This window comes from Malus domestica, chromosome 05 (genome assembly GCF_042453785.1).
Source record: "Malus domestica chromosome 05, GDT2T_hap1".
In the NCBI taxonomy this organism is placed as follows: Eukaryota; Viridiplantae; Streptophyta; class Magnoliopsida; order Rosales; family Rosaceae; genus Malus; species Malus domestica.
In genome coordinates, this window is record NC_091665.1 from 14,762,881 (window position 1) to 14,786,132 (window position 23,252).

Here is a 23,252-nt window from a genome sequence, read left to right on the forward strand (position 1 = left end):
GGTCATGCTTTTTATTGTTTTCTTGATGGTTATTCAGGATATAATCAGATTGTCATAGCTCTGGAAGACCAAGAAAAGACCACTTTCACATGCCCTTCGGTACTTTTGCTTATCGTCGCATGCCATTCGGTTTATGCAATGCCCCTGCCACTTTTCAAAGATGCATGGTAAGTATCTTTTCAGATTTTGTTGAGAAGATTATTGAGGTATTCATGGATGATTTTAGCATCTTTGGTGATTCGTTTGATGGTTGTTTGGAAAATCTCACATTAATCTTAAAACGATGCGTTGAAACTAACCTTGTTTTAAATTGGGAAATGTGTCACTTTATGGTAAAACAAGGCATAGTTTTAGGGCATATCATTTCTGAAAGGGGAATTGAGGTTGATAAATCAAAAATAGATCTTGTACGCTACTTACCCTCTCCTACTTCGGTTAGAGAGGTTTGTTCTTTTCTTGGACATGCAGGATTCTATAGGCGATTTATCAAGGATTTTTCAAAGATTTCCACACCCCTATGCCGACTTCTCCAATAGGATGTGCCCTTTGAGTTCAACGAGTGAGAGAAGGCGTTCAAACACCTCAAAGAGATGCTAACTTCGGCCCCCATCATTATGCCACCAGATTGGAGCCGACCTTTCGAGCTTATGTGTGATGCTTCCGATTATGCATTAGGAGCTGTTTTGGGAAAAATGAGGGACAAGAAGCCACACGTCATCTACTATGCATCCCGAACCTTGAATGATGCACAATTGAATTATTCCACCACTGAAAAAGAAATTCTTGCTATTGTATTTGCTTTAGATAAGTTTCGTTCATATATACTTGGAACTAAAGTTATTATTTACACTGATCATGCAGCTTTGAAGTATTTGCTCACAAAGAAGGAGACCAAGCCAAGGCTTATTCGGTGGATGTTACTTCTCCAAGAGTTTGACGTGGAAATCCGGGACAAGAAAGGAAGTGAAAATGTGGTGGCTGACCACTTGAGCCGTTTGGTGCATGAGGAGGATGTCGTGCCTATCGAAAAAGCATTCCTTGATGAGCAGTTGCTGTCCATTGAAGTAATTGTGCCATGGTATGCCGATTTAGTTAACTATTTGGTTACTAAACAAGTTCTAAGCACCCTAAACAAGCAACAAGGTGATAAATTGAAAAAAGATGCACATTTTTATGTTTGGGATGATCCTTATTTGTGGAAATATTGCCCTGATCAGATTCTATGTAGGTGTGTGCATTATTCTGAATTTAATTCAATTTTAACCTTTCGTCACACTTATGCATGTGGGTGACATTTTGGCACCCAAAGGACAGCACTCAAGGTGTTAGAATGAGGTTTTTATTGGCCTACAATCTTTAAAGATGCTATAACGTTTTGCATGACTTGTGATAGACGTCAAAGATTGGGCAATATAGGTCCCAAAGAACACATGCCGCAAACTCCCATCTTTAGTGTCGAAATTTTTTATGTTTGAGGCATTGCTTTTATGGGACCTTTTCCTTCATCTCATGGTTTCAATTATATTTTACTTGCGGTTGATTATGCTTTGAAATGGGTGGAAGCAAAAGCCACATGTACTAATGATTCTAAAGTGGTTGCAGATTTTGTTAAGACTAACATATTTGCAAGGTTTAGAATGCCGCGGGTACTTATAAGTGATGGGGGCTCCAATTTTTGCAATCGAACCATTGAGTCGCTGCTTAAAAAGTACAACGTCACGCATAAGGTTTCAACCCCTTATCATCCTCAAACAAGTGGGCAAGCTGAGGTTTCGAATCAGGAAATCAAGCAGATTCTAGAGAAGACCGTTGGGCCAACGAGGAAGGATTGGAGTTTGCATTTGAATGATGCATTGTGGGCGTATCGTACTGCCTACAAAACACCAATCGAGATGTCACCCTTTCGGCTCATCTATAGGAACCCATGTCATCTTCCCGTTAAGCTAGAGCATCGTGCACATTGGGCCGTCAAGACATTCAACATGGACATTGATGTCGTAGGTCTTGATAGAAAGCTTCAATTGAATAAGCTTGAGGAAATTAGGAATGAAGCTTATGAGAATGCTCGTATTTACAAGGAGAAGACGAAGGCATTCCATGACAAGATGATTCGTAGCAAGACGTTCTCTATAGGGCAGAAAGTGCTACTCTTCAATTCTCGCCTTCATTTGTTTCCGGGTAAGTTGCGTTCTAAGTGGATTGGTCCTTTTGTTGTTTCTAATGTTTTTCCTCATGGTGCAGTCCAAATACAAAGTTTGAAGACGCAACAAGAATTCAAGGTAAATGGGTATTGTTTAAATCCCTATTATGAGGCCTTTGAGGAGCATGTCGTGGAGAATGTACCCCTCCAAGCTGTTGGCCCTATTGCAGCTTAAACGGAGGTATCGTCCGGCTGGAAGACATTAAAGGAAGTGTTTCTTGGGAGGCAACCCATGCAAATAAGGAAGCCCTAGGAAGCTCCGGCATCACAACCAAATTTGCGTTCCTAAACCCTACTCTTTATTGCTTTTACTTTGCCATATTTGTCTTATTTGCTACTTATGTTATTTGCTTGTTTTTGTGTGAGTCTATGTTTGCACCATTGAGGACAATGTTTGGTATAAGTGTGGGGGGGTAAACAAAGTGTTTTGTTGAAAAATTCGTAGGATTTTACCACCTAACATTTCAAAGGTTTTTTTTCATTGTTTTTAGTGTTTTTAGTATGTTTTGATGTGTCTTTATGTGGCTTTAAATAGGAAATACGAAATTTCAAAAAAAAAAAAAATCGAAAAAGTTTTGAAAAACCCAAAAAGAGTCGTTTTAAAGTTATTCTTGTGTCTTAGGGTACCTTCCAACACAATGATGAAGATTTGGTTTTTAATTGCATGACTGTGAAAGAACGTTACAAACATGGACGGAAGTTTGATATACTCTTTGGTTTATACTTGGTTATAGTTATAGTTTACGAATTCACATGTAATCACAAAGGAAAAATCAGTTTCTGTAACATGCTTGAAGGAAGGAACTCAAACTAACGCTACAACCCTGAGAGATTTGAGCCTAAACTTTATTTGGAGAGTTATTAATCTATGATTTCTTGTTTTCTAAAGTCGTTGCATGATCTCATTATTCTTTGCTTGGTTGCTACTTAGAATGCGTTTCATCACTTTAGTCCCAAATACTAGAACTCATGCCCGTTTCATTAAAAGCTTAAAATTGAGTGCATAACATATAACAAGATGAAGTTGTTTAGTAGTTACCACCAGAGCCAAAAAGCCTTCATCCTAAGCATTTGTTTTGTAATTTTAACCCCTTTGAGCTTTATTTAGCCTATTTTCGTTGTTAGCCACATTATTCCCACCTAGCATAGAATAGGACTATCCATACCCTTGTTCTTAAAGTATAGTGGAGCACGACTTAGAGGGAATTCCTTTTGATCAAAGATATTGCAGAAATCAAGTGTGGGGGAAGGATATGTACACGGGTAGAAAGAAAAAAAAGAAAGAAAAAAAAAAGAGAAAAAAAAACGTGAAAGAAGAAAAGAAAAGGAAAAAAAAAGTTTTGAAATAAGTGAGAATGAACTCACAAGTATGGGTTGTTGAAGAAAGGGTCCAAAAAGTGTGAATATGACCCTAAGTATGAACGAAATCCCTTTAGTGTTTCAAGTTATTTGCTGCATTCAAGAGTGAATTCTAAGTTGATTTCATTACTTTGCTTACTATTGTTTTAAGAACCTTTGTTTATCCTTAACCTTTCTTTGTTAGCCAATACCCTTAGCCCCATTACAACCCTTTGACTTTAGCTTGGGTGTTATGTGTTTCAATTTGTAGAGTTTGGGATTGGTTTGAGCATATGGTATCCCTGGTTATCGCGTCTAAGTAGTGGCATTCCATTCATGAGATCATATATATATACATGCATTAATAATTCCAAAAAGTGCTTTCTTCGCTTATAACATATGTGAGTGTGGTCTACATGTTTACATCAATCTTCTCACATATACCTAGTATAGGGAGTGTAGTTAGAAAATCTGTGTGAAAATAGAGAGTATATCCTGTGATGAATTGAGGGAATTCTCTAAGGCATGTTACTACCATCAAAACCATGTTTTAAATTGATGAAATGCGAGCTAGTGAGTGGTGACAGCGATTAAGTATGCGCTCGAGGGTAAGGATAACTAAAATCTATGTGAGTAGTGATTTTTAATGTGTCATGTTCCATTGGAAATCCCTGAGACAAACGTTGGAAGGTTTAGGTTATGTTTTGTTTTGTTTTGCTTGTTTCGTTTTGCTCAAAGGACTAGCAAAAGCTAGGTGTGGGGGAATTTGATAGGAGCATATTTATGCGACTTAGTTAGCTTGTTTTATTGCATTTTCATAGTTAGTTTGTGATTGTTTTAGTGTTTTAAGCTATTTTCGTGTGTTTGTAGGTCCATATGACAAAGTTGGCAAGAAAGTGCAATTTGGAGCATTTTGAGGCAATTTTGGGCATCAAATGGATAGCTTATGAATGGAGGAAGATGGATGGACGAATTTGAAGTTCAAGAGGCTAGGAATGAGCAGAAAAGAGTGAAGAAATATATCCAAGACAAAGAAGATAAGAAATTAGCTCAAAAGAAGGAACATTATCCAAAACCTTATCCAACCTTATCTTATCTTATCCTTGCCTAACCTAACCTTATCTTATCCTATCTTATCCAAATCAATTTGTCTTAATGCCAACTATTTCTTAGGGATAATTATGCATTTAAACTACATATTTCAAATTTTAGAACCCTTATCCTTCTAGAACCCCTAAATTGGTGCTAAAACATCCTTTTTAGAAGCACCTAAAAATCTGGCGCCTCCCCCTCTTCTAGAAGCTCTGGAACCTGAAATCTGAATCCTTTTCCCTCTTAAATTAGGCCAAATGTATCCCTCTCCTTGTAGGAATTGATGCCGCACCCTTGCTATCATCTTGCCCTTTGGTTTTTGATTGTTTTAACCCATTCCATTTGGGTTTCGGTTACACAATCTTTATCCCACTTTAATTTCAGAAACCTATCCAAATCCTTAGGGATTTTGACATGTATTCCAGCCTATAAATACACTTCCTTGCCCTCAAATCATTCACCACCCTCTACCATATAATTTTCTACACTCATACATCCCTCAAACACATTCACCCCTCTAGTGCCGCAGATTGCAAGGAAGGAGAAAGAAGAGGAGCCTTTGTGCCGTGCCTATGCCCAAGCCTTTGGGAGTGCTGGAGCGTTCTTAGGTGTTTTCCATCTTTTACTTTCAATGTTTAATTTAAGTTATCTTTGTTTAATTGCGAATATGAGGAACTAATTTCTTTATAGTTGGAGGTGAATTCGAAGCCATGATTATATGTTGTATATGAATTGATTTCATCCAGTTATTGTTTCATGAATCGTGGATGTGGTTTACTTATCTGTTTTATTCAGAACTTGTTCTTGTGTGTTAATTAGGGATGCATATTTAGTTTGCATGCATGAATTTGATGCTAGAGTATAAGGGAATTTCACCTAATCGTTATGAACTTATATTCATGAGTAGTAAAAGTTGCTAGTCACGATTGTGTTAAGTAAATCCTAGGCATGAGTAACATGCTTTTCATAGTTATGAATGCCTCGTCAATGCTTATGGTTTCCATTGAACTTAATAATCTTTGTTAAGTATTTCTATCATGCATATTCCATAGTTAGGGAACTTGATAAATAATAATTTGGTTGTGATGCGTTATCCATTCAATTCAATGAATCTAGGGAAATCTGAGAATTAATTAGTTCAATACAATTAATTCGGAGCATTGTCATTCATGGTTTGTCAAAAGAATAATTGGAAATCGATTCGTATGCATATGTCATGTGTGAAGAAGGACCCTCTAACTAGCCGTTCACCATTCTTTTTCATTCAATTTCGTTTTTCTTAAGTTTGTTTTCAAAGTTTCTGTTTTAAATTTCAATTTCGTCAAAATAAAACCCCTTTGTTTTAAAGTCTTGTTTTTAGAGTCAAAACTTGTTTTCTTTTAGTTGTTTGAGTCTTTTAAGTTCTATTTTCGTCCAAGTCACTTGTTAGGTCTAGAATTGAGTCTTTTTTATTGTTTCTTGCTGTTTTGAGTTAGTTTTGAGTTTATAGAGTCTAGTTTAGTGTTTTAGAGTCGTATTTGTGTTGATTAGCATCCCTAGTTAATCCCCGGTCTAGAACGATCCCTATTTTATTAATACTACAATTGTCATCAATAGGGTTTAATTTGTGTGTCAACTTAATTTTCACATCACCTTTTCCTTGTGGATTTGGGTTATGTAAATCATTTTCAGAAATTAATTGGGCCAAACCTTTTTCCTCGTGAATTTAAACCTTTTTGCCGCACCCTAGGGCCCTAATTCTCTATTTATGCTGATTTCTAACCCTAGTCTAAATCTCCCTAGGGTTTGTTGTGCCTATATATACATATTTTTAGCCAAATTTCATTCACCACCCCCATATAATTCTAAAACCCTCTCAGCCACAATCCACACCATTCTACAAACCTTTGCTGCAACTTGGGAAAAGAAGGAGCCCTTGCCGTGCCTTCCATTAGAGCAAGGACCTTGTGCGCAAGCCACCTGCAACCATTGGAGTTCTAAGAGTTATTTCTTCCCTCGTTTTAGTTTGAATGTTTATTTCAGTTTGCTTTTCAATTGCTATGAACATGTGTAACTAAGTTTTTCTTAGTTAGAGGTGAATTCAAAGCCATGGACATATGTTTAATATGAATTGATTACCTTTAGTTATTGTTTCATAAAACATGAATGTGATTTACTTATTTGTTTGATTGATAACTTATTCTTGTGTGTTGATTAAGGATGCATACTTAGTTTGCGTACATGAATCTGATTGCTAGTCACAATCGTGTTAAGTAGATTCTTGGCTGGAGTATCATGCCGTTCATAGTTATGATAGCCTTGTCAATACTTATGATTTCCATGGAACTTAATGATCTTTGAATGTATCTTTATCATGCTATTCATATAGGGAACTTGAGAAAAATAATTTGGTTGCGATGCGTTGTCCATTCAATTCAATGAATTTAGGGAAATCTGAGAGTTAATTAGTGCATTCACCATTAATTTGGGGCATTGTCATTCATGGTTTAAAGAAACAATACTGGAAATTGATTTATGTTGCCTATGTTCATGTGTGGAGAATGACCCTCTAACTAGCCTATTTCACCATCCAATTCACCAGATTTAGTACCTAGTTTGATTTAGTTTTGCAATCTGTCCAATTTAGTGTTTTAAGTCTTAGTAGTCTTAAATTCATCCAATTAACTGCCTAGAGTCAGTTTTGAGTCAATTTCACTTATTTGTGCTGTTTTGAGTAGTTTGAGTCAGTTTTAGGTCTTAAGTGTTTAGTTTTGTGTTTCTAAGTCTAGTTTTGTGTTTTTGAGTCATATTTGTGTTGATTAGCAGCCCTAGTTAATCCCCGGTTTAGAACGATCTCTACTTGCTTAATACTACAATTACATGTTTAATAGGGTTTAATTTGAGTGTTAGTTAAATTTCACATCAGCATAAAATGCATAAATCAATTTAAAAGCATTTGTGGAACTATAAGTTATGTATATATGATAAAAAGGAAAATACTCACTCACCTAAGGTCCGCGCTACGACTCCCTAGTCCCTAGCATCAATATCGAGACATCACGAACGATCATCACTTAGAACAAATATTCAATCATGTCTCAGAACTCTTATCAATAAAAAATGTAATGTACATAAAGCACATCCTAAGGATCAACGGTAGGGTCCACAACCCTACGTAACTCAATTCAGAAGATTCGCATTTCGGATTTCCTATCTGTAATTCTAAAGATCCACATTATACTTCTAGAACATCATACTAAAGTTTCATTACGATCCAACGGTTGGATCTCCGCCAATTGCTTATTCAAGTGGCAGTCAACGTTTTATTTTACAAACTTACAAATCCAACTTGGGAAGATCCGTGAGTTAGATTGCCAATCCGTAAGTTTCTAATATCCTCAAATATTACGTACTTTAATGTATTAAAGTTTGGTGACGATCCAATGGTCGGATTGTCAATTCACATAATGTTCAAGTAGCGGTCTTTAACAAAGGATGAGATTTCATCAATCGAACTTTGCCTATGGAATTGGGGTGTCAAACTTAGCTTAGGAAGGTCAAGGGGGGACTCGGCTCACACGCCGCCGCACACGGCGGTCGGCCGCCCTGGTTCGCCGGAAAATTTAACTATCTCCAAAAATTCTCAAATTCTATAGAAATGAAGATCTCCAAGAGTAGAGTAAGTTTTATACATGTGGCCAAGTCCAATTTGGCCGGGAAAGGCTCCAATTTCACTCAAACCCGCCGGAACCCTAAAATGGGTGAACTTCGATTCTCCTTCCTCGGTGTTCCAACGCCTCTACCACTGGTTGGGTCTTGTTCCTAGGTCCAAGGGGAGTTGATTAGGGGTGGTTGTGGATGGTGAAACTCGTCAGAATGAAGGAATCGCCATCAAGCACCTCTAGTGCTCCGGTGAGGTTCTACACAGTTTTGGACCTAAAAACCTTCGAATTTGGGTGGAGATGGTAGATAGGAGGTTGTGGAAGAGATTGCAGGTGTTGGTTGGTGATGGTTTGACAAAAAAATGGCATAATTTGCCGAGTTTCAACCGGGTCGAAGCCAATCGTGGTAAACGGGTCGACAGAAAAGGGAAAAGGAAATCAGTTTCTCTCTCTTCTCCTAATTGGTTGACTTCTTTTCTAAATTTTATGATTGGTCACTCCTTTCTTCCCTTAAAACTGATTGGTTACCACTCTGACATGGTGGGAGTGTGAATTAATTTATAACTAAACTTTAAATAACCAATTTCAAACATCTGTAACTATACCGTTATAATCTGGACTCGCAAATGGCTTTCGCCTATACGTTCGTAGTGACGAGTACTACAAGGATATGCTAAAAAAATAAGTACCACATCTCTCTACCCGATCGTCAATGAAGGTCAAAATCTTTGCCTCAAGGGGCATTTTCATAAAATCACTAATTTAAAATTTATAAAACTTAAAACTAGGGACGGGTTGCCACAATCTACCCACCATAAAAAATTTCGTCCCCGAAATTTAAAATCATTAGTTATACAAAAGTAGTGAAAAGACAGCAGTGAAGGAAAATTTGTGAAAAACATGTTCATTTGAGCAACATCTATATAGCATGCAATAAACAATTAAAGGCGGAATCATGCTTGTATGCACTCAAAAACAAAACATTACCCATGAAATTCAAAGCCTAGTAGTTAGGTGAACCAAGACTCAACTCAAAAGAAAGTGAGTTGAGAAATTTATACCTTTGTAGATTCCTCTTTGCAAAAGCAAAGGATAATCACCCAAGAGATAGGGCCTTCATTCCTTGCTTCTTAGATCCATGGATTTGGATGGAAGAATAGGTTTCTCCAAGTTCTCAAAATTGAGAACCTCTAAGTCTCCACACCAAGGTAAGATTTTAAGAAGAAATGAGTGACCCGGAGGAAGTAAGATTGCTAGCTATTTTCCTCTAGGGTGGCCGGCCTCTTAGAGAGAAAAGAGAGCTTGTGTTCTCATCTTTTCTCCAAAAGAAACCCTAAATGAATTTTGGCTATAAAGTCATATTTATACCAACATTCATTGGAGTGGCAAACTTGTAATTAAGTCCAAAACCCACTCCTTTATCAATATGGCCGGCCATACGGTTTCATTGGGCTTTTTAGGCCTTTGTGAATTATTTATCATTAAGTTGTCATACAACTTAAGTCAATGGGCTTGACGTTCGAAGCCCATTGGACCTTGAGGCCCAAAACTAACCCGTGGTCTTTTAACGAACTTTATTCGTATGATTAATTAACATATTAATTAATCCTTGCCATAAATAATTAAACCATTTAATTATCCCTACTCATCTCCTTTGTTTCTTCAATCTCTACCTTACACGGTGTACGATCCATTAGGTTCCTTTTAGCGAGGCAGTGGGCGATTAGAACTCTTTCAAATCGATTGTGAATTGAAACTTACTTTCAATTCTCCCTTTAGTGATTATACACGTTTAGGGCTTCCACAAACCATGAGTGACACCTAGCAGTATGTCATGGTTACCCAAGCTAATCAGAAGAGGTGGAGAACCTATTCAGTTTAGGATTACAATGCAATACGGTTTTTCTCTAATACAATACTATTGACCACATTGTTTGGTTTGATAGTTTATTCATGTCTACTATACAATGTGATTCATTCACTTATATGATTACCTTGAATGTGATTTGGAACGACTTCCTAAATCTCATTCATACTCTGGCCAGAGATTCTTAATCATATCATTGAGTATTCTCCCTCAAACGGTTTGAAGGTTAGAGATCCCTTGTTGCGCATTCACTTGCCTCCATGGCTAAGTGGCTTAACCCCAACTATGCCGTGGACACCCTCGGACGGGGTGACTTTGACATAGTCAAAGATCAAGGACCTAACCACAAGACAACTATGATGTCTCAGGTCAAATAACTACTTTGCATTATCCCAACCATGAGTTCTCATGTGACATGAGTATGAGAACTCCTCGTTGATCGTGTTCAATGGACTCATTCGTTATTAAGCGCCTACATGCTTGTCTTGGTGTCAATCACACCAATGACTCGAGACTAGTCACTCTCCCTAAGAGAAGACATAGCATGTACTGATCTTAACGGATTGTCAATGCCCAATTGGCAATCCTATGATCAGGAACGTTTAGGATATGTATATGAAAGAGAATGGTCTCATTAATCTAACTTGTTTAAATTACATTCTCCTAATTACATATTCCTTGGACTCATCGTTTAAGCATATAACATTTATATGAGACGGCTTAAAACAATAATCTATGCCCTTGATATTAAACTAGATTAGTTTAACATGTGAAATGTCCGTAAAGTATCATCATATGATTGGTTTTAGGGCACATTTCCAACAATCTCCCGCTTGCACTAGAGCTAATCAGCTTCGTCATCAGTGATGATACCTCTTATGTAGTCATTTCAAAAATGGCTGAGTAGTAGGCCTAGACAATGGATATCTATATGTTATCCATAGAAGCAACCTTGAGAATAACGACGTCACCATTATACATGATTCTCAATCATGTGGTTCAGTCTCTCATTTGAGTTCGGATCTTGATGAGACCTTGATTCCCTGGCTTGAGCTATCGCCCCATTAGTGTCGTAGTGTCAATACACTAGAGACACTTTCTGGTTGGAACCGAATAGATAGTTCATAAATGAACTTTCCCATCCAAACAACATTGTTGTAAGCTTCTATAAGGCAATATATTTTGCATTCATAATGGAACACACTAAAGTCATTACTTTTAATGTTTCCATCCAAATATCTCTTCAGTCATAATAAAGAGATATCTGATTATCTCTTCATTCATAATGAAGAAACATCCAATGATGGATTAGATTCATAATCTAATACATTTACGCTTCCATTACGTTACTCTAATTCTTCCTCATTCTTTGAGGAATCTATCTTTTAGTATTTCTTAAATACTTAAAGACTCACTTGACAATTGCCATGGTTCTGATCCTGGGCTTACACTGATATCGTCTTGTACCGTTCTACGTACAACTCATATCAATGTTTTCATACAATATGAAATACGTAAATCACTTTTCTGCGTATGCATAAAGGATTCTACTTAAGCATTATTTCTTTGGGAGTCAAAGGGTACGTTCCCTTTGAGAAGGGCAACTTGCTAGTCTCACTAGAGTCGTCCTTCTAATTGAAGTTTATCATCATATGAGAAACTTCCTAGCGTCTTTTGTCTATTATTAGGGATTGATATAATCAAATTATATCTTGAAATCTATCATTATAGATTTACATCCCATGTTTATAGACTATGTCTCCCATATACATTCTATCGTTATAGAATGTTTAAAGTCATAACTTTAACGAAGAAGTATTCTTTTCATTTCCAAAATTAATATATCATATATGTGTATATATATATTCTAATTTAGGAACATGATTAACTCCCACTAATCTTTTGTAAACCTAGTAAACAAAAGATTCATTTACATCTTTATAAGAAATCAAACAATTTGATCTTTCTCTCATAAGACGCTTATAGCTCCCACTAGCTTGCTAAGATCCATGATGGATGGATCTCTACAACTTACATGTCTTGTGATTCATAGTTTTAGACATATATTATCAAGACTATCTTAATAATGGTTTCGGAAACCCATAGTATGTCCAAACATTGAATCACCATTTAGTTGTAGCTAGCAATCTTTGAATTAATTGAAACCAAGACTACGTCAAAGATGGTTTCTTCCAAGTCAACCAATCTCTTTGATTGTAGTCACCTTAAGCTACCAATTAGCTATGAAGGCTTCATTATTTCTCATCAAATGGTACTTTACCATTTCCTTGAGTATATATCGTATATACACTCAATGTAGTCATCAGGATTTTTCATTCTTATTTCTTTCGAATTAAGAGGTGCAACTCTATGACATAGTCATAAAGTTCAAACCATTCAACTGAGACGGTTTATAAATTGATAGGAGCATATTTATGCGACTTAGTTAGCTCGTTTCTTGGCATTTATGTTGTTTTCCTTAGTTATTTTAGTGTTTAAAGTCATTTTCGTGCAATTTCAGGTTTTAAGGACAAAATATGCAAAAAGATGCATTTTGGAGCCTTTTGGAGCAGTTTTGGGCATGAATTGAATATCTTATGCTTGGAGTAATATTAATTGATGAAATTGAAGGCCTAAAGGATGTTAGAAGTCAGTTTGGAAGCTTAGAAGACACAATTTCAGCACTTCCTACAAAGGTGGCGCCTTGTCCCCTTTGTGCTTCATCCTTGTCTCCTCTTGTGCAACAATTTCCCTTGCCATGTTTCCCTAATTTCTGAACCAAAAACACCTTTCCCTTTCTCCCTTGTCCCTTGCCGCACCATACATCCTCTTTCCCTTTTAATTTCTGACCTTAAGTACCTTTCCTATATTGTGCCACATCTTTGTTACCTATTTCTCTTTAAATTCTGATTCTTTCCTACCTATTTCTGACCCAAAATTACATTCCCTTTTGTTTCAATTCTTGCTGCACAAGGGGAGAGGATTCTTACCTATTTTGTGCCTCAAAACACATTACTAATTTTGTCCTACAATTTCTGCCGAATTTCCCTTTCCTATTCTCTTTAATTCCTACACCTTTCTTGCCTATTTTCCATTGATTTCTGATTCCAAAATTAATAAATTCGTAGCCCTTCCTTTCCCTATAAATAAGACCCCTTTCTGACCATTCTAAGCATTCCACCCGTCACCATAACCTACCTACATCCATCCACCACCACAATTCACCACAAATCATCACCAAACACCCTTGTGTCGCAGCAAAGAAGAAAGAAGGAGACCCTTGGACGTGCTTGCCATTCAAGACGTTGGATTGTTGGAGCGTTTCTAGGTGTTTTCATTATTTGTTTTCAATGTCTAAATTTATGTATCTTTGTTTTGCGTTTATGAGGAACTAAGCCCTTCTTAGTTAGGGGGTAATTCGAAACTAGGTTCATGCTTGCAATATGAATTGATTACTTTTGGTTGTGATTTCATAAGTTGTGAATTCAATTCGTTTAACTGCTTGATTGATAACCTATTCATGTATGTTTGTTAAGAGTGCATGCCTAGTTTTCATGCATGAATATGATGCTAGAATATGAGTTTCACCTAATAGTTACAAACTTATATTCACAAGTAGTGGAGGTCGCTTATAAACGATCGCGTTAAATGAATTCTTGGCATAAGTTTCATGCTCATCATAGTAACGAGTGCCTCGTCAATACTTATAGTTCTCATGTTGCTTAATGATCTTTGATTGTATCTTTATTGTGCTTTTCACGTAAAGGACTTTTGAAGAATGTGTTGAGTTGTTGTATGCGCTTTCCCATCCAATTCAATAGCTTAAGGAGAACTTGAAGGTTAATTTAAGCAGACCTAATTAACCTGGGGTGTTGAGTTTCATGATTTATTGAACGAACAACTGAAAATTGGTTTGTATGCAAGTGTGTCATGTGTGGAGAAGAACCCTCTAGCTAGCCCATCATCCATAGTTTGATCCAAATTCGTCTAGAATCTGTTTTCAATTTACAATCTGTTTTGCAAGTTTAATTTCGTCCAAAACCAAACCCCCTTTACTTTGTTAAGTCATATTAGTTAGAACTTGTCTTAGATTGTCTTTTTAAGTGTTTTGAGCCTTTAGAAACCCAAATTTCGTCCAAATTGTGTTTAGAGCTCAAAACTGCCCAGTTTGTGTTTTTAGGCAGTTTTGAGTGTTTTTGTGCTGTTTTGAGTCTTTTGGCTTGTTTTAGTGTTTTAAAATTTAGTTTTGCATTCTTTGAGTCTTGTTAAGTGTTTGTAACTTGTTGTTAGTTATTTAAGTCAGTTTAGAAGTGTTTTAGCAATCCCTCCTAATCCCCGGTTTAAGAACGATCCCTACTTATCCATACTACAATTGTCAACAAGAGGGTTTAATTTGTGTGTTTAGTTATTTTACGCATCAAATTTTGGCGCCGTTGCCGGGGATTAGCAACTTTGCTAATCCCCCGTTGTTTCTTTTTATTTCTTTTTTTTTTTGTGTCTTTTGTTTTAGTTACTGATTTTGTTTTGCTTTGTTTTATTTACTTTTGATATTTGATGTAGTTTTGTTTCTTTGATTTCAGGTACTAGAGAAGTAAGACATGGATTTTGCTAACATTCAAGCTCAATTGGCGAATCTTACTTCTCAATTGTCACAGATTGCCGGAAGGACCACAATGCAAAGTGTCCCTACATGTGGTGTGTCCTATGGGCAAGGATATCCAACTCATCAAAGTTCTCAATTCGCTGCAAATGAAGATGCTTGGGGTTATCAATGTCATAGCCAATCATGGGACAACATGTTTTCCAACGCTTACAATTCGGATTGGAAAGATTATTTAGACTACATGTGGGGAGAACCTCAACAATTCCAACATGGTGGATATTGGCAGCAAGAAGAGTCCTATCAATGGCCATATGCACCATCACAGCCACCACAACAATCTGCCCAATTCAATTCAGGCACGTCTCTGGATAATGATATGTTGAATAAGTTACTCACCTCTTTGAATCAGGAAGTAGAAAATCAAAACAAAGAGATGCAAAATCAAGCCACGAAGACGGGCGAATTGGAGGAGCATATTGGGCAGATTATGGAGTTCATGGCACAAATTCAAGAGCAAAGTGAACTCTCGAACTCAACTATAGAAAATTTGAAGGAAAATTTTGAAATCCATGATGCTATCACTTTGGAAAGTGGCATGGAGGTTGGAACAAGCCCAAAAACGTCCAAACCAATCCAAAACATGGATGAATAGCTGTTGTTCGAAGAAGAAGAGGATGACAAGGCCACGACAAGGGAAGAACCACCCTTGCCGCAGCCTGCCCTTGCTCCACTACCCTTGCCGCAGCCTCCCAATGCTCCACCACTGTCCAATACAGGTAAGTTGGGTCCAATTTTCATTAATTCTAACCCTATTCCACCCAATGTCCCTTTTCCTCGCAGTTTTTTGATTCCCAAGCAAGAAGAGAATGAAAAAGACATTGTGGAAGCTCTTCCCAAGGTGCAAAATGATATTCCAATTCTTGGTGCAACAAAGCAAGTTCTAGATTGTGTTGAATTGTTCAAAGGACTTTGTACACCAAGAAGAATGATTCAAGAAAAAGTAGTGGTTGGAGAATATCAAGAATTCATCAAAGAGGACGTATTTGAAACAACAAAGTCCAAAGAAGTTGAGTTTGATGTCACGGGACAAATCACAACCATCGTAGTAAATCTGGCCAAATTCAAAGTCCCTGAAACTTTCAAAGAAGTGGTGTTTGTCATTGAGTTCTTGTCGGACAAAGCAAGTAAGTCACCTTCTCCAATTTCCATTACGTTTTATACTTACATGTTGTTAATAATTCAGGCACCCACTCTCGAATTTAAACCATTGCCAGATCACTTCAAGTATCACCTTACGTTCAAGGATCAATTCCATGCTATGGGACCTAGGGGAGCTTAAAGAGAAGTATCGTCCGGCTGCAAGACGTTAAAGCAAGTGCTTCTTGGGAGGCAACCCATGCATTCAACAAAGGAAGCCCTAGGAATCACTCCAATTCCAGATTTGCATTCCTAAAACCCTTCTCTTTGTTGATTCTTTCTAATCTGCCCAGTTTAGTTGATTAAGTTGCTGTTTGTGTGTTTAATTTTGTTTGGTGTGATTTTATGCTTGAAACATTGAGGACAATGTTTGATTTAAGTGTGGGGGGGTAACTAAGTGTTTTTGATGCAAATTCATGGGATTTTATCACCCATTACCTATAGACTTGTTCCTTGCTGTTTTTAAGTGTTTTTAAGCAATTTTGGTGTGTTTTAGTATGTTTTGACTTAAAAATCCGAAAATCATATTAAAATTTGAAAAAAAGTGTTTTGAAAAGCCTAAAAAGAGTGTTTTGAGTCGTTTTTGTGTGTTTGTGTCTTAGGATACCTTCCAACACAATGATGAGGATTCGGTTTGTAATTGCATGGCGGTTAGAGAGAGTTATTAACATGGATTAAAGTTTGATTTACTATTTGTTTATGCTTGGTTGTGGTTATAGCTTATGAATTCACATGCAATCATAAAAGAAAAATCAGTTTTTGTAACATGCTTGAAGGAAGGAACTCAAATTAACGCTATAACCTTGTGAGACTTGAGCCTAAACGTTTATTTGGAGAGTTGATAATCTGTGCATTATTGTTTTCTAAGTCGTTGCATGATCTCATTATTCATTGCTTGGTTACTACTTAGAAGGCGTTTCATCATTTAGTTCCAAATGCTAGAACTCATTCCAAATCCATTCAAAGCATGTTATTGATTGCATAGCACATATTCAAGATGAAGTTGTGTAGTGACCACCACCAAAGCCAAATTGCCGTGTATCCTACTTCATTATATGTTTAAGTTAACCCCATCGGGCCTTGTTAGCCTACATTCTTTGTTAACCCACGTTATCCTCACCTAGCCTAGATTAGGACCATCCGTACCCTTGTTCTTGAAGAATAGTAAAGCATGATTCAAATTGAATTCCTTTTGATTAATGTATGGCAGAAAACAAGTGTGGGGGAAGTGTTTCTCATGTGAGTTAGTGTGCCATAGGCACGGGTAGAAAGAAAAGAAAAGAAAAATTTGTGAAAAGAAAGAAAGAAAAAAGAAAAGTGTGAAAAGTATGAAAAAAAGAGTTGAAAAGATGTAAAAAAGAGTTCTAAGTGTTGATTATTGAAGAAAGGGTCCAAAACATTAAATTAGGCCCTAAGTGTTGCATGAATCCTCCCTTATGTTTAGAAGTGATTTTTGCATTCAAAAGTGAATTCTAAGTGTCAATTTCATTACTTTGCTCACTATTGCTTTAAGAACGTTTGTTTTCCCTTACCTTTCTTTGTTAGCCAATACCCCAAGCCCCGTTATAACCTTTGACTTCAATCTTGAGTGTTATGTGTTTCAATTTGTGGAGTTTGAATTTGGTATGAGCATATGGTGTCACTGGTTCTCGCATCTAAGTAGTAGCATTCCATTCATGAGATCATATCTAAACATGCTTATTAACTCCAGAAATTGCTTTCTTTGTGATACAAATATGTGAGCGTTCGTTTTCATATCTACATCATTCTTCTCACATATAACTAGTATAGGGTGTGTAGCTAGAAAATTTGCGTGAAAATTGAGTGCATATCTTGTAAGGAATTGAGTGATTTCTCTAAAGCATGTTACTACATTCAAAACATTGTTTAAATTGGTTAATTGTGAACTAGTAAGTGGTGACTATGATTAAGTATGTGCTCAAGTGTAAAGATGACTCAAATCTGTGGGGATGATGATTTCTAACATGTCATGTGCATTGGAAATCCCTGAGGCAAATGTTGGAAGATTTAAGTTGTGTTTTATTTGTTTTGTTTCATTTTATTTCTTTGTTTTGCTCGAGGACTAGCAAAAGCTAAGTGTGGGGGAATTTGATAGGAGCATATTTATGCGACTTAGTTAGCTCGTTTCTTGGCATTTATGTTGTTTTCCTTAGTTATTTTAGTGTTTAAAGTCATTTTCATTCAATTTCAGGTTCTAAGGACAAAGTATGCAAAAAGATGCATTTTGGAGCCTTTTGGTGCAGTTTTGGGCATGAATTGAATATCTTATGCTTGGAGTAATATTGATTGACGAAATTGAAGGCCTAAAGGATGTTAGAAGTCAGTTTGGAAGCTTAGAAGACACAATTTCAGCACCTCCTACAAAGGTGGCGCCTTGTCCCCTTTGTGCTTCATCCTTGTCTCCTCTTGTGCAACAATTTCCCTTGCCATGTTTCCCTAATTTATGAACCAAAAACACCTTTCCCTTTCTCCCTTGTCCCTTGCCGCACCATACATCCTCTTTCCCTTTTAATTTCTGACCTTAAGTACCTTTCCTATATTGTGCCACATCTTTGTTACCTATTTCTCTTTAAATTCTGATTCTTTCCTACCTATTTCTGACCCAAAATTACGTTCCCTTTTGTTTCAATTCTTGCTGCACAAGGGGAGAGGATTCTTACCTATTTTGTGCCTCAAAACACATTCCTAATTTTGTCCTACAATTTCTGCCGAATTTCCCTTTCCTATTCTCTTTAATTCCTACACCTTTCTTGCCTATTTTCCATTGATTTCTGATTCCAAAATTAATAAATTCGTAGCCCTTCCTTTCCCTATAAATAAGACCCATTTCTGACCATTCTAAGCATTCCACCCTTCACCATAACCTACCTACATCCATCCACCACCACAATTCACCACAAATCATCACCAAACACCCTTGTGTCGCAGCAAAGAAGAAAGAAGGAGACCCTTGGACATGCTTGCCATTCAAGACGTTGGATTGTTGGAGCGTTTCTAGGTGTTTTCATTATTTGTTTTCAATGTCTAAATTTATGTATCTTTGTTTTGCGTTTATGAGGAACTAAGCCCTTCTTAGTTAGGGGGTAATTCGAAACCAGGTTCATGCTTGCAATATGAATTGATTACTTTTGGTTGTGATTTCATAAGTTGTGAATTCAATTCGTTTAACTGCTTGATTGATAACGTATTCGTGTATGTTTGTTAAGAGTGCACGCTTAGTTTTCATGCATGAATATGATGCTAGAATATAAGGGAGTTTCATCTAATAGTTACAAACTTATATTCACAAGTAGTGGAGGTCGCTCATAAACGATCGCGTTAAATGAATTCTTGGCATAAGTTTCATGCTCATCATAGTAACGAGTGCCTCGTCAATACTTATAGTTCTCATGATGCTTAATGATCTTTGATTGTATCTTTATTATGCTTTTCACGTAAAGGACTTTTGAAGAATGTGTTGAGTTGTTGTATGCGCTTTCCCATCCAATTCAATAACTTAAGGAGAACTTGAAGGTTAATTTAAGCAGACCTAATTAACCTGGGGTGTTGAGTTTCATGATTTATTGAACGAACAACTGAAAATTGGTTTGTATGCAAGTGTGTCATGTGTGGAGAAGAACCCTCTAGCTAGCCCACCATCCATAGTTTGATCCAAATTCGTCTAGAATCTGTTTTCAATTTACAATCTGTTTTGCAAGTTTAATTTCGTCCAAAACCAAACCCCATTTATTTTGTTAAGTCATATTAGTTAGAACTTGTCTTAGATTGTCTTTTTAAGTGTTTTGAGCCTTTAGAAACCCAAATTTCGTCCAAATTGTGTTTAGAGCTCAAAACTGCCCAGTTTGTGTTTTTAGGCAGTTTTGAGTGTTTTTGTGCTGTTTTGAGTCTTTTGGTTTGTTTTAGTGTTTTAAAATTTAGTTTTTCATTCTTTGAGTCTTGTTAAGTGTTTGTAACTTGTTTTTAGTTATTTGAGTCAGTTTAGAAGTGTTTTAGCAATCCCTCCTAATCCCCGGTTTAAGAACGATCCCTACTTATCCATACTACAATTGTCAACAAGAGGGTTTAATTTGTGTGTTTAGTTATTTTACGCATCATAAATCCTTCTCGACTACCTTGGAGCTTGTGGTATAGGAACTAGGTTGTTATATTTGTTGATCACTATCTTGTTTCTCAAAGAACCCATTCTTTGAGTTCTATCCCTCGTTCATGTGCTCTTAGGCAAACCATATTGTAGGATTACAATGAACTACCCAACAAACAACATTTGTTAGTTGGTTTATAGAAGTGATATCCAAATGTTAATATAAGGATACCCACAAGATAATTCTTTAAACAAATATTGCTTATTTAGCACACAACCCCAAATCTTAACACGATTAAGACTTGTCTTTCTTTCCAACTACATCCTATGGAGTCATGAAAATTTTGGAAGATCTTCTAATTGACAATTATATTGTCTTAGAAGTATATATCCTATATATGGGCAATTGATAACATCCAACGAACTAAATCTCATTCAAGTTCGTTCTTCTCTTAATGGAGAAATCCATTATCATATGATGCTTCTTTCCTTGATATCTTTCAAGAAAATTGTTCTAAAGTGTTACCTTTCCTTGGATCAAATCTAAGGAGGTAAATACTTTAGACATCTTACTCATCAACTTACATTTCTTGAATTCTTTGAAACCTTTTGCAAAGTATTCGGACTTGTGTTTATTCAAAATAAATGATAGTCCAACCGAGAGCGATCTTCGGTGAATGTCATATAACAGGACTAGTATTATGTTGTGGACAAGTGCCACTAACATCTAAGTGAATTAACCTCAACAACTTTGTGATTCTTTCTTCCTTTCCAAAAGAATAAAGATTCAAACATTTTGCCTCTATACAATTTTAACAAGAAGTCATTGGATCCGGATCTAACGATCCAAAGCATCCATCTATGACCAACTCATAATTTATGTTTTAGAGGTATCACATCTCAGTTGGGATCAGTCACCACCTTGCAACCTTTTGGGTTTTAAGCATCGTTATATTCTAAACAGTTAACACTACCATATCATCTCTACTATAAAGATAATTAATTAGATTACAATAATCTAATCATTCATTAATAAAGAACAATGTTTTGTCAAACAAAACATTTATCCATTTAACATACGGAATTAAGTTCCTTTATTCAATTGGAATGTAAATACAATCTTTGTTTTTCCATTTTCTTTGGTAGTTCATATGAGGAAGTAAGTACTAACTGCTTTCGCAGAGATCTACATTTGATTCACGTTCCGAATGTGAAGTACTTTCTCTTCTCTCATTAATCTTTTACTTCTTATTAGCCACATTTTTGCAATGATTGTAAAACATAGTTACGAATACTGAATCATGCATTCAAGTAGAAGAACCAACTGTTTTGAACTTTTCAAGAACAATTTACAACACCTTCGAAAGGTGTGTTCTTGACACTTGCAAGACATTTCTTGCAAATACCCCTTCCAATGTCCATCCTTTCATAAAGAAAGTTTGTTCCCTTGGAGTTATTTCCCTTTCTTCATTTGACTTCTCCTTTGACTACAATAGTCATGGTCCCTAAACTCCCATTATCTCTCTTGAAACTTATTTCAATTGTGTTATACACATCAAACGATTTGGAGAGCGTGTGGTTATTGTTCACTATATAGTTTACAATAAACTTAGTGAACCATTTGGATAGGGACACAAAAGTGAAGTCCTTGCCTAGTTTCCGTCTCATGAAGTGGTTTAACACTTCAACACTCAATGATTCAAAATCATCATAAGTCCATGTTGATGGACTATTTTTGTCAACCAACCATTATGTTCTAAACACAATTACAAACTTTCAAGAGTTGTTCAAGGCAACTCTCATTTCTTCATACAACAATTTGTAAGTGAAGAATCATGGCACATAAAGTGTCCATGCCACTGTGCTTTCTTCTTAAGTTCTTTGTTCATTTAACAAAGAAACAAGCACTAGTGTTTGCATTAACTAAGGGTTGTTCAAAGCAACTCTTATTTCTTCATACAACAATTTGTAATTGAAGAATTATGACATTAAAAGTGTTGTCCTCTTTATGATAGACTTATCTAACATGTTCTTCCAATGATACATTATCATTAGAAAGATTGTGAGGATGAGACTACTTAGATACATATACAATCCATTTAAGACAATCTTTGGGATTGTGGTACCAAGTCCGGAAATTAAAGCATTCGGTTTTTCTTTGTCAAGTTTTGGATAGCGTTTGCAAATATATTGGTAAATAAATACATAACGAATATAAATTGATTGATTTTAAGCCATTTGATTCGGGTCTTTAAATCAAATAGCACCACCCACTATTTTTGGCAAATTCCATATCCCTCATTGGAATTCGAGAGTTTTGGAGGAAACTCTTAGTAGGGTATGGGAGGCTCGCTATTACCAAGCCCACCTCACAATGATATGATGTTGGCTAGCATTAATAATAATGAGAGAGTACAATTACTCATTTGCATCTCTTGCAAGTACCCATCTTATTTGGCCTCTAGAGAATAAAGCCTCACAATGATATGATGTTGGCTCCATTGCACTTAGTTAAGTCATTCCCACCATGCAAGTTCAAGTAGGGGTTCAAGAACAACCTCACAATGATATGATGTTGGCTATTCTCGTTGCCTACCTTCACAACATCATGTATGCATATAGAACTCCTCCTGAGTGTAAGCACGCACTTTGTACTCCCCCATGATAGGGTGAAGCCGGTGTACGAGTCACAAACGATCGGAGCCTACCACGGTGGAAGGCTACGAAAGAGTGTTCAAAGCACTCTCACGCTTATCAACTTAATAATAGTTTGGTTGAGGGTTTTAGGTCTCATCATATATAAACATACATTTTAATCTTATTAAAACAATTTGGTCCTATTACAACTATTGGTCCATGTGATTGATTTAGTTGTACATGATACTCCCACTATGCTTGTAAAACGGTTTTAAAGCAAGAGTACATGGTACTACTAACATAAGGTTTGCATTCATTGATGGACTATATAGTTGCCTTAGGGCCTTAGGATGACTATGAACCTTTGATTAGATCCAACACGAGCCTAGTGTTGAATCTCGATCTAGGGATGGTGATTGATTTTAGTTACGTGTTTAATCATATTAAGTCGTGTTTTTCCTATTGGGTGTTGGACCCAACTACTCCAATTTCATGCATATCAAATAAAACAAGAAAAGGAGTACTTCAAAGTAAAGAAGAGTTTATGCTCTTTTACAACATTTGATCAAAACAAA

General features: G+C 36.4%; 1 protein-coding gene across 1 annotated transcript; it reads left to right on the forward strand.

The window, feature by feature from the left end:
• Nucleotides 1-614: 614 nt before the first annotated feature.
• LOC139196076 (uncharacterized) lies at nucleotides 615-2,375 on the forward strand. Its single transcript, XM_070821739.1, has 3 exons — nucleotides 615-1,078; nucleotides 1,631-2,067; nucleotides 2,242-2,375. Exons 1-3 carry the CDS (start codon nucleotides 615-617, stop codon nucleotides 2,373-2,375), a joined length of 1,035 nt encoding a protein of 344 aa, XP_070677840.1.
• Nucleotides 2,376-23,252: the final 20,877 nt, after the last annotated feature.